General features: G+C 35.9%; 1 protein-coding gene across 1 annotated transcript in view; it reads right to left on the bottom strand.

Moving 5' to 3' along the window:
* The window catches only part of LOC130606014 (CUB and sushi domain-containing protein 1), a gene marked incomplete at its 5' end in the record, with an annotated part of 426016 nt that overhangs the window by 33474 nt on the left and 380510 nt on the right, over positions 1–12032 (bottom strand). The window contains 3 exons of the mRNA XM_057421927.1: positions 4–186; positions 1572–1745; positions 4746–4934. Coding sequence (XP_057277910.1) covers positions 4–186; positions 1572–1745; positions 4746–4934 — 546 coding nt within the window. The remainder of the gene's footprint in view (positions 1–3; positions 187–1571; positions 1746–4745; positions 4935–12032) is intronic.

The raw sequence follows: 12032 nt of genomic DNA, 5'->3' as shown, positions 1-12032 counted from the left end.
TACCTTCACACACAGGCTGTATACCGGACCAGGAACTGTTAAACAGGCATGTTCGTTCTGCAGATCCCCTCAGCTGATAACCCATTTCACATGAGAAACGGAGCAGACTTTTTATTTTGAACTCATCCCCTAGTCTAGACCCATGAGCTGGTACTCCTGGATCATCACAGTAGCCAGGATTATTTCCTATAAAACACAACAGAACAAAATCACTGGAAGAGATGCTATGAGCAAATGTAGCAGTAGTGAAAATATTCTCTTGCAAACAGTACTGTTAACAGCATTGTTTCTGTTACAATCGATCACTTTTTTTCCACTGTGAGGGTGGGAAACCAAAGCCAAAGATGAAAATGACATGTCTTTTTAGCATTATCTTGGACCTATATAGACCTAAGCATAAAATGTGATAAAAATAAAATATGAAAGTTGCAAACACAGGAAGAACCTCTGTCATTTATCAGCAGTTCAACAAATTTGTTGTCCTTTTGTTATAACAGTTTCTACACTATACTGCTCAACAGAGATAGATTTCTCTTTTTCCTGAGGAATCACCTTGCTCTCAAGATGGTGTCACATCATGTTCAAACTTAGAAAATTCAATTCTGCATCAGCAACAATGTTGTAGTTACATTGGATACATTTTCCCCATCATAGCAGATGACTACAATGATCTTTAATGATTTAAGAATCTATTAGTCTATAAAAATACTATTATATTTGTGACTGATATCTGAAAAGTCTAAATTATTAGCAATTAAAATCTCCTTCTACCAGCATAAGAATTTATTTTGTGTTGGGATATGGTGGGTATCAGCACTAGAGGGCTCTGACCTTAAAATTTTGAAGCATTCGTGCAATCTCAGATCTGGCATTTTATACTGGATAAAAAGGTGAAAGTGACAAATGTGGGCTTCAGATAATCAAAGGCCAATTTTGCATGTAAAAAAAAATTCTCATTAGGAAATTTTCAGCTCTAAGTAAGTGTTCCCTTACAAAACCTATTAATACACTGTGGATGTCATTAGTAGCCAGTCCTTGCCTGAGCTCTTGACTTCAACAAAACTGTGCAATGTTTTATGGCTTCTGAATTTGCATAGTTAGTCTAGGGGAGAATAAACTGTTCTTGTACTTCCTGACAGCACCAAGAACATTGCAGAGGTTTCTAGTATTTGCACATTGTGGCACTAATAAAGAATATTGAGTTTAAAGAGTTATATAAGACTTACTGTAACTCTTACATAAAGTTACTGTAAGTTAAAAGTGGAACACAATGTATGAAATTTACATCTACGACTTTTGTTGTGGTGTTTTTTAATCAGCATTTTCCTATTTGACAACCTGTGTTTACACAAAACAGTATTCATAAAAATAAAATTTAATACATGCATCTTCTTTAAGCACACTCTACCATGTTGTAAATAGGATTTTGTGGCTTCTGTATAGTGTGGTATATAATACACTGTGGTATAGAGCATACTGTATCTAGATATACAGATATCTGTAGTTAAAAATTGCTTGAGAATAATCTTATTTATGTAATTACAGGATGACAAGATGCTTGGTACAAGTACCTGAACAGTGAGGGAGAGTCCCACTCCAGTGGCTGTCTTCTTGGCACTCCCTAGTAGAATTTCCTATAAGCCTTCGACCCGCTGTGCAAGAATAGTGAATTATGGAGCCATATGTAAATTTGTCTCCTGAAAGAACTGCATTGGCAGGTACCCCAGGATGTCCACAAGAAATGGCTAACAGAGGAAAGAGCACAATATTATTTGATGCTTTCATAGCACAGAAAAATATGAGACTGTTTCCACAAAACATAAACTTCTGTCTGTATCTCAAATGATTCATATCTTCAGTTTTGCTGTCGCTGCAGATGATTTACTGGTCATTTGTTAGATTAAACATAAACATGTAAAACCTACCCATGCAGTTTAGCCTTTCCACGAAAATATACAGAGCTCTCTTTCATCATTCATTTTTGTTCACTGTCCTTCCCTACAAATAATACACACTATTTCTGTTAAGGTTGGGAAAGGAGAAACCGAACAAGGTTAATGTTGCATTTTGTTTATATATTATAGATACGATAATGGTAAGCAGCTTTATAATATCTGTAAAATAACTAGATGCAGTTTAGTAAGTATAGAGAAACAAAACACCTTAACCTGTCATCATAGCAATGTGTGGCACTACAGTGAGCAAGAGGAAAAGGGATTACTGATCATTTTTGTAAATTAGTAGTTATATTTATGCTGAAGTTAATGTACGCATTTTGTTTGAGAAAAAATCAGATAAACAATTTTGGTACAGTATAACTTGCAAACAAGTAGTTCAGATGTTATATAAGGGAGTACATGTCACCTTAAGGTGAACTAGAAATCAAATCCTGAATGCTGTTTTGTGTAAAACTTAGGTCATTCAGTACAGAGAGACAAAACTGAAAGAAAATAAGTTTTACATAACTCTTTTTCACTCTTGAACTAGAATTGTTCATGGTAAACATAGTGTCCACTTTGGGTTCTAAATTTATCTCACCTACCTCTCCAAGCATTTTGTTCTACAACCAAAAGCAATCTTAAGCCTTAAGAGGAAAAGTCTCTCACTTGAAAAGACTCTGAGAGACTTTGCATTTGAACAGATAAAAAGATATTTATCGTAGAAAGAACTCTATTTGCTCCTTCTTTTAAATTTGCATTTACTGAGCAAAGTAAAACTGAGTTTTTCTCTGGGGAAAAAAATTTAAATTTGTCCTCATAATATTTAGGATTCAGACAGTGACCAAGATCATCAGCAGAAATTTATCAGCAGCTAATCCAGGAGATGACTGAGGATTTTAGGCACCTCCCAGCCTCATTTGAAAGTTCCCATGGCCTCAAACAATAATTCCCAGAGTAAGGTCAGTAACTGCTATTCTAAAGGGGATAGACAACTATGAATTTCCTCAAGCTCTGCCTAAAATCAGAAAGCCATGTAAATGCTATCAAATTTCTGAAACACTTCATGTGGAAAGACGGGTAGCTGTTCTAGGTGATTTAGATACCTCATCCTCTTCCGCCCCTTGAATAAGGAGTGTTCCTTCACACTGAGACCCCAGTCCTGGAAGTAGTAAAGGATCACTGACAGAACTGGGCCACAGATATAATGTTTTTTCTAAGATACAGAAAGTGAGGCACATGTTTACACCAGTAAAGTAATTTTACCAAATGAACAATTCTATGAAAAAGAATCAATATTCTGTAAAGCAAAAATTTTAAAATCATCTGATACATTTGAAATTGAAAGTTTACTTTCATTTATTGTAATTCCTTTAATAGCACAGTAATAAAGAAATCTAATGTCAAAAATTAATAGTGAACAGAGAAGAAAAATAGCTCAGTGAAAAAATGAAAGTCAGACAAACTGACTTTGTAATTTTCTAGAGATCTAAAGCTCACTGAATTGATTATAGGGAATACTAGATTGTCTCTGAGGAAAAAGTGATGGAAGAAATAGGATGTCGTGAAAAGACCCTCTTGAGCAAAATTTTCCATCACAACATTTCACAGATTTATTCTCACACACATGCTTCAGTACCACTGAAAAATACCCAACTCAACAACTCTGAGGCAGGCATTGATGGACTTAGGCTATCAATTTAAATGGTAACATATAAATAATAATTTTAGATTTCCCTGGCTGTTTTCAGATAAACAACAATACACCAAAAGGAGAAATTAATCTTAACTTTCTGGCATTTGAAATAATAGCTCTATAGTTGCCTCTAAGCCCATTTTTAATAACAAGTTGCATGACATAGAATCATAGAATCATAGAATAGTTAGGGTTGGAAGGGACCTTAAGATCATCTAGTTCCAAACCCCCTGCCATGGGCAGGGACACCTCACACAAAACCAGATCACCCAAGGCCTCGTCCAACCTGGTCTTAAACACTGCCAGGGATGGAGCATTCCCAGCCTCCCCTATTCCAGTGCCTCATCACCCTAACAGGAAAGAATTTCTTCCTTCTAGCCAATCTAAATTTCCCCTGTTTAAGTTTTAACCCGTTACCCCTTGTCCTATCAATACAGTCCCTAATGAAGGGTCCCTCCCCAGCATCCCTATAGGCCCCCTTTAAGATACTGGAAGGCTGCTATGAGGTCTCCACGCAGCCTTCTCTTCTCCAGGATGAACAGCCCCAACTTTCTCAGCCTCTCTTCATACGGGAGGTGCTCCAGTCCCCTGATCATCCTTGTGGCCCTTCTCTGGACTTGTTCCAACAGTTCCATGTCCTTTTTATGTTGAGGACACCAGAACTGCACACAACACTCCAGGTGAGGTCTTACAAGAGCAGAGTAAAGGGGCAGGATCACCTCCTTTGACCTGCTGGTCACGCTCCTTTTAATGCAGCCCAGGATATGGTTGGCTTTCTGGGCTTTGAGTGCACACTGAAGCCGGCTCATGTTCGTTTTCTCATCGACCAACACCCCCAAGTCCTTCTCCGCAGGGCTGCTCTGAATCTCTTCTCTGGCCAACCTGTAGCTGTGCCTGGGATTGCTCTGACCCAGGTGCAGGGCCTTGCACTTGTTATGGTTAAACTATCTTGACATCTTTTCTTAATGTTACTTCCTGAACTGTACAATTTGCAATGTGCTGATCCTAAAGTCCAATTTTGTTCCTCTATACAAAGCTACACATTTTTTATCTTTTTTTTTTTTTTTTAATCTATCATGATTTAGTGTTAATCCGGGTGAGTGAATACTTACACAAACACTTTGGTAGTGATCTATCCCATAAACCATTAGCTTTACAAGTCAAAGCAGATGAGCCCAAAAGATAAAATCCCTTTTTGCAGTGGTATGCCACACTTGTTCCATATTTGAAACTTTCAGGATAATTCTGCTGTCCATGCCGAATTGCATTTTCCACAAAGCCAGGATCAGAACAATTCACCACTGTAAGACAGAATGGTCATCACTCATGCGTAATAGTAGTGTTATAAATAAACTCTAACAGTGGGGTTTTTATTGATACTTCACTAGCAGCTCATGACTGTGGTCCATTTGATATCCTCTGTGGATTTTATTTCATTTAAATATTGGTATGTTGACTTCAAAGTATGTCTCTAGATATTTCTGCTTTGAAAGTGATATTATGATTTTACTCCAGTTCTTGTAAAAGTCTTGGACATAAAAGTGGTTTGAAGATGAAAGAGAAATTGCAGGAATTTTTTATCATTCTCTTGGTACGTTAAGTTTGGTCTTCTATTGTATTTCTTTGTGAAGGAAAGTAAATTAAAATCAAATCAGTAAATAGTTACAATAACACTTTAAAATTTTCTTTTTAATTTCCTGTAATGAGAAAAATTGCTTCCAACATTTTCTGCTATTCATGTGTAGAATAGAAAAAGGAAGGTGGTAAAAAAACAAATATTTTAGTCTAAACGCCTAAAAAAATATCTGTTTTGTCTTGGCTGTTTTATTTTTACATAAGGTATATCTGTTCTCCCCCGTCCTTTGGTTTATATTCTGCAGTGAATATGATGGTTTGTTGGCAGCAGATTATGGTGAGACACTGAGGTCTCCATTGCAAACTCCTAATTTAACTATCTATCAATCCAAAAGCTATCTGAAAAGTTATAAATGCCTCCTCCACACTTCCCCTGTCTTCACTCTAAACATAACAGTATAAATATAAAAATACTTAGAATATTATTAATATTATAAATTACAGCTCATCAAACAACGGGGAGAATCAACATTTCAAGTATATCAGCTAGTTCAAATTAATTTTCATGAAAAAGAAACCAGTGAAGAAGAACATCAGATAGCATTACCATTTTAAATGTAAGATATATGGAGACATTAACGCAATCTTTTTTACTCAGAAGGTTTTCATCACACATATAATTGAAATTTACTGATCAGCTAATACACTAGAACAAATCAGCTTTTTCAAATGCTTATTCATTTAAAGACTATTTCATTCAACAAGTATATTAAATACTAACATCTTAAAATTTAATTTTGTGACAAAACCAGTTAAAGCTGTTTTTATTCTTCTTTCTCTTTTAAAGCCACAACCTTAAAAGTATTAAACATTTAAAATTTCATTCTCGCATTGGATTCTAGACAAGTATATACCTAGATCTAAAGAACATCCCATATAAACTCAATTTTTTCCTTCATAACAATTATTTTACTAGTATTTGGGTCTGGGAGGAGAACACTTTGACATGAAGCAAACCTATCTGCCATCCACTGGCTGCTATTGGAAACACTTAAGATAAAATTACATAGAAAAGCAAAGTACATTTAAAAATATTACAATATATACAATAAAAGTATTACAATAATGTACACAAAGCATTAGTAAGGCATTATCTGGACTGATGAAGAGACACAGTGGAAGAGGCCTACTTTTTATTTTCCTAAGGAGTAATAAAGCTACAGCCTCCTAATTGAAAGTATTCCCATAACGTTTTACAGTGAATTCTATGAAATAATTCACCGAAGTTACATTTACCTCACATTGTAACAGTTTAGTTTATACTTCAGTTTATTTCCATTTAATTAAACTTATTGTTATAACCTCATAGATATTATACATAAATCAGTCATGTGTAGGTTAAATAAACAAATGTTTCCTCTGGGATTTCACTGATGGAAGCAAATACCTTTTTACCTCCTGACTTTTTTTATGCCTATAGAAGAGGGAAAAATGCAAAGTCCTAAAATCTCACAGCTCTTTGGAAGTTGTTAAAGATTTGGGTGAAGAAGTTGTGTCTCTGTACAGAAGTTGTGTCTCTGTACAGAAGTTGTGTCTCTGAACAACTCTGAAAATTCCTGCTTCTGGGGATATATATTTAAGAGTAGTATCGGGAGAAAAATGTTTTATTCTTTTTATATTATAAATTCTTTTGCACTGCTTTTTTCAATTATTACTAAGCACTGCCATCTGAGTTTAATTATTTCACTGGCAGTGTAAGTATCATTGTACAACAGGGACACAACTGAAAGTCTGCAAAACAGGCCACTGACATGAAGTCTTGCCAAAGTATTGTTAGATCTGAATGAGCTCGTATGTCTGTATTCACAGTGCAATTCTGGGTTACAGAAACTAGCACAGCTCCCAGAAGCCATGCACACTGCATCCCAATTAACCCTGTTTCTTAGGCAATTAGATGTGGTGTAGTGCTGTGTAGATGCTGCTGTAAAGTTCCTGCTTTTGGAACTAGCCTGCATCCTCTGCATAGTTATAAGTTGCTGTATACAAACATATACTTAAACTCAGTTTCTCTACATATGTATATGCTTTCCTAAACATTTGAAGCTATGTCTGCATCAATATGAAGAATATCAGTACTTGTTCTCTGGCATGAAGTCATTTTGCTATTGTACTCTGTTACCCTCTCAACTAGAGTAAGTTTCTCTGAACTGCTCCTCAGGAATGGTCCTGCTTCCTATGCTACCCCCTGAACTCTTCTCTGAACAATTCCTGTGGATGTGCTCATTGGTTCAAATGAGAAAGTTACTGGAGACAGAGGCATATAAGTACCAATGCCTAGGCACAGTTTAGTTTGAATATATAGATACATTTAATTTCAAATGCAGAAGTGAATATTTGACAATCTATTTAGCTAAAATTGCTATTATACGGTAACAGTTTTGATCCCCAACTTCACAATAACACAGTAATAAGGTTGTATGGATTATCTGTATGGGTACAGAACTGAACTCAGGTTTTCTGAGACCTATGTCCATGCTCTAATCATTACATCATTTTTCAATGAAACTTCGTACCAAAAAGTAACTAGAACAAAATGATGCTTTTCCATTCTACTGATATCTACTTATTTTAGCAATCATCTTGATTACCAGCAAGAGCAGATCTTTCTTTAAATGATCGTTATAGGTAAAAATGTATGGAAGTTAATTGTCTTTTATGACTGTAAAAATCTTCTGGAATAAACTCGCAAAAACCTTTAATAATTTAAAGGTGAATTAATATCAATTTAACGATATATTTAAAACTTTTCTGTATTAGAAATTTTATGCTGGTGCAACTAGGGTTCGTTGCAGTATTTACGTCGATCCACAGTAAATGTTTTGTAGCATGTTTAGTAGCCTACATTTAGTATTACCCACATTGTCTTAACTCAGTATAGAGCATTAGAAATTGATTACATGCAGCTTAAACAGTACATACTATTATAGTGAGATGTCATTCATGAAAACACAAAGATAGTGGAAATTTACATGTGAACACATATTACTGGACTTTTTTTTCGAGCTATAGGACAAGATTCATGTTGTTTGTCTACTTAACTTAGTTTCTTCTGAATTCTGATCAAAATTTCTTTTGTAAGAATCCTCCTCCATACAATTTATACTTTTAGTTTATTTTTCTGGTGGGATTTGTTGTTGGTCTTTTTTTGTTTGTTTGTTTGTTAGTATGTTTGTTTGTTTGTGTCCTGGGCTCATCAGTGGCAGTCATTTTTTTCTCCTTCCTAGTAGCCGGGGCAGTGCTGTGTTTTTTACTTTTGGCCTGGGAACAGCACTGATAACACCGATGTTTTTAGTTGCTACTCAAATGTTTAGTCCGACCAAGGACTTTCTGAGCCTCATGCTCTGCCAGGGAGGAGGCAAAGCCAGGAGGAAGCAGAGACAGGACACTTGACCCAAACTAGCCAAAGAGGTATTCCATACCACAGCACGTCATGCCCAGGATGTAACTGAGAGTTATCCAGAAGGGCTACTTCACTGCTCGGTTGGGCTGGGTATCGACGGGTGGTATTGTATTCTCTTCCCTTGTTATTTCCCTTATCATTATTATCATTGGTGGTAGCAGTAGTGATTTGTGTTATACCTTAGTTACTGGACTGTTCTTATCTCAACCCGTGGGAGTTACAGTCTTTTGATTCTCGTCCCCATCCCTCTGGGAACTAGGGCCGGGGGGGAGGAATGGAGGGAGTGAGCAAGTGGGCTGCATGGGTTACTGACTGCACTTAAACCACGACAGTTTGATTTTTTTGTCTCAGAACAAAGTTTCTTGCTCTTTTACTTCTTTTCTCAGACCCTAGATGTTAAATACAAACTGGTTATACTTATAATGCCATGACTAAATAATGATTGTTCAGAATCAGTGAAAATAAGTTACAATAGTGCTTATAAAGGCATTAAAATTAAAAAAAAATCTGCATTAATTTTCATCTTAATTTCATTTATTTTCAATCACTTTGCTCCTACATGAATGTTATCACAGAAACAAAGACGTGAGTAAATTTGAAGACTGAAAATGATATATTTAAGAAAGACTGATATAATTAATTTCTGTAATGACATGCAGTATTTTCAAAATGTTTTATCCTTAAGCTTTTGCATTGAGAGCCACTAGAAAGCATAGGTGGCATTGGTGGTTTGTCCTTTGTTTCACTCTTCTTTGTAATAAATACTTGAAAACAGAATTGTCTGAATAGCAGTATTTCCAACTTTTTTTTCCTGGTTTGATTTTATTCAGGTAAGCAAAATAAAACAACATTAAAGCGATTAATTTGGGCTCATTAATTAATGGGCTATCAGTTGTGTGTATATCTCATTTGGGAGTTGTGAGAACTCCAGAATACTGGAATGTACTCAGGATAGTCAATGCTTATTTTATTTCTAGATCAAAGTACAGACTGTTTTATTTAAAAATAAACAGTGAAATGCTGCATAGACAAAAATCTTTACAAATAAAAATAGTAAAATAAACAGTGAAATTACATTTTAGAATTTGTTCAAAAGAAAGAACAAAAATGTTTGTTCCATGGCAATTTAGTGAAAATCATTATTATTGGACTAAAATATACCCTGGCTTAGTTGAAACAGGGTCCTGGGTTCAGCAGTAGCAGTCATTTTTCTCCTTCTTGGTAGCTGGTGCAGTGCAGTGTTTTGACTTTCAGCTCGGGAACAGAGCTGACAACAACGATGTTTTGGTTTGGCCAAGGACTTTGTGATCCTCATGCTCTGCCAGGGAGGAGGGGAAGCCGGGAGGAAGCAGAGACAAGACACCTGACCCAAGCTAGCCAAAGAGGTATTCTATACCACAGCACGTCATGCCCAGGATGTAACTGGGAGTTAGCCGGAAGGGCTGAGTGACTGCAGGGTTGGAGGAGGTATGGGTCGGTGCTTGGTCAGGCTGGGGGGGGGGCGAGTTATCGGTTGGCTGGTGGTGAGGTGTTGTATTCTCTTCCCTTGTTATTTCCTCTACCATTATTATTATTGGTGGTAGCAGTAGTGATTTGTGTTATACCTTAGTTACTAAACTGTTCTTATCTCAACCCGTGGGAGTTGCATTCTTTTTGACTCTCCGTCCAGTGAGTGAACGAGTTGTCTGGTTTGGTTTAAACCACGACAAACAGAACATTAACTGGACAAATTCTTCTAATTTTAATATTGGAATATTCTATTAGAAGAAAAAACTGAAGAATATTGGAAATCTATCACATTATTGAAGATTTTGCACATGCATGAATAAAATTTTCAAAAAATTCTCCCCATTCTATGGATTACTCAAACCTGTCTCTAGGTTTAACTTTTAAGAACCACTCACGATAGCATTCACAACAGCTGTCTCTTTTATTAGTGCAGTTGAGGTTATTAAAATAACACAAAATAAAATATAACTGCTTAAAAGTAAAACATTGGTTTAATGGGTAAGCCTGCCAAGTTCGCTTCTGAAAACCCAGTATTAGAAATTAAGAAAAAAGAACTTTGTTTCATGAAGATATGCTGCCCAAAAGCTACCCAAAAGCAATTCTAAGTGAATTATCTTTGAAACACACCAGGAATAGAAAAACTTAATTCTTCATGCATACCAGAAATATTGATTGTTCAAGGAATATAATAGAGACCCAAAGTATCAATTTGTCTGTGTGATACAGTGTTCTCATTCTTGTACCAGTAGTATCTGTTTAGCCAACTCAGTGATGAATAAAATACAGGATAATCACTCACTGCACAGCTTAAACATGTACTCTCTGCAACAAAGTTCTTGCTTCATATGTGAAGTCTAATCAAACAATTATGCAAGAGAATGCTATCCATCAAGCTAAAAAGTAAACAAGATTATGCCTACAGTGCAATTTAACATTAGCTATGGATTTTTAAGTGCATATATATATATATATATATATATATACACACGTGTTGTTGCTAAAGAGGGCTGCAGTAAGGATTACTTTAGAAAAGAAATTGAGTTGGCCAGCATACAGAAGTAAGGCAGTAGTTTCCCTGATTGCCTTTCACCCTGGAGACTCAGTTGTAAATCACAGTGAGAGTAGACAGAGATTGCTTTCTCTCAGTGACAGCTGTCAAGCGTTACATGGGAAATAAATTCTGGCACTCTCAATTTAGTCTGCTGAGAAAAGCAGGAGAATGCTTCAAGTTTGCCCTGATGTCTTTGGAACCTCATACTGAATAGATTCAAACACTTGAGGACAAAGAAGTGAAAAGACTATGTCAGGGTCCTTTAGGCAGTTTTCTGTTAAAAAGTTGAATTATCATCGAAAAGTACATAATTCACAGCATTTCATCTCTTGTTCTCACTCTTTCTTGCTCTTCCCCCCCCTCCCCCCCCCCCGGACAGTAACAATTTAAATTTTAAATTTTTCATGTCTGCTCAACAGTGTTTTTAAACTTTTTTATTTGAAAAGTACTGCATTAATGTTGGTGTCTAGAACACGTACAGGGACTGGCACTCACAGTGACTAAGAGTAGAAAATTCACTCTGACTTTATCACAAAGCTTGTGAAAGCACGTTTACAAAATTGTCTACAGAAGTTTAGTGCAAATCAAAAATACACAACAAGAATTTCTTAGGGAAGTAAAGCAAAAAAAACCAACAACACAACAAAACAATAAAAAACCTCTTCAACTTACAGCTTCACTTTACTAAAGTCTCAAATACCTGGGAGGCTGATATTTTGTTATTTTTTTATTGGGGGCCATTGGAGAGTGATTTTATTGTAATTCTGCCGTGGAAATCGTAAACCTACAATATTTATTTAGGAA

The sequence above is a fragment of the Pezoporus wallicus genome, unplaced genomic scaffold (genome assembly GCF_028554395.1).
Source record: "Pezoporus wallicus isolate ANWC-B61680 ecotype Strahan unplaced genomic scaffold, APGP_CSIRO_Pwel_v1 contig_6672, whole genome shotgun sequence".
Lineage (NCBI taxonomy): Eukaryota > Metazoa > Chordata > Aves > Psittaciformes > Psittacidae > Pezoporus > Pezoporus wallicus.
Note: the sequence above shows the minus strand (reverse complement) of the source record. Positions and strands in the feature narration are given on the sequence as shown.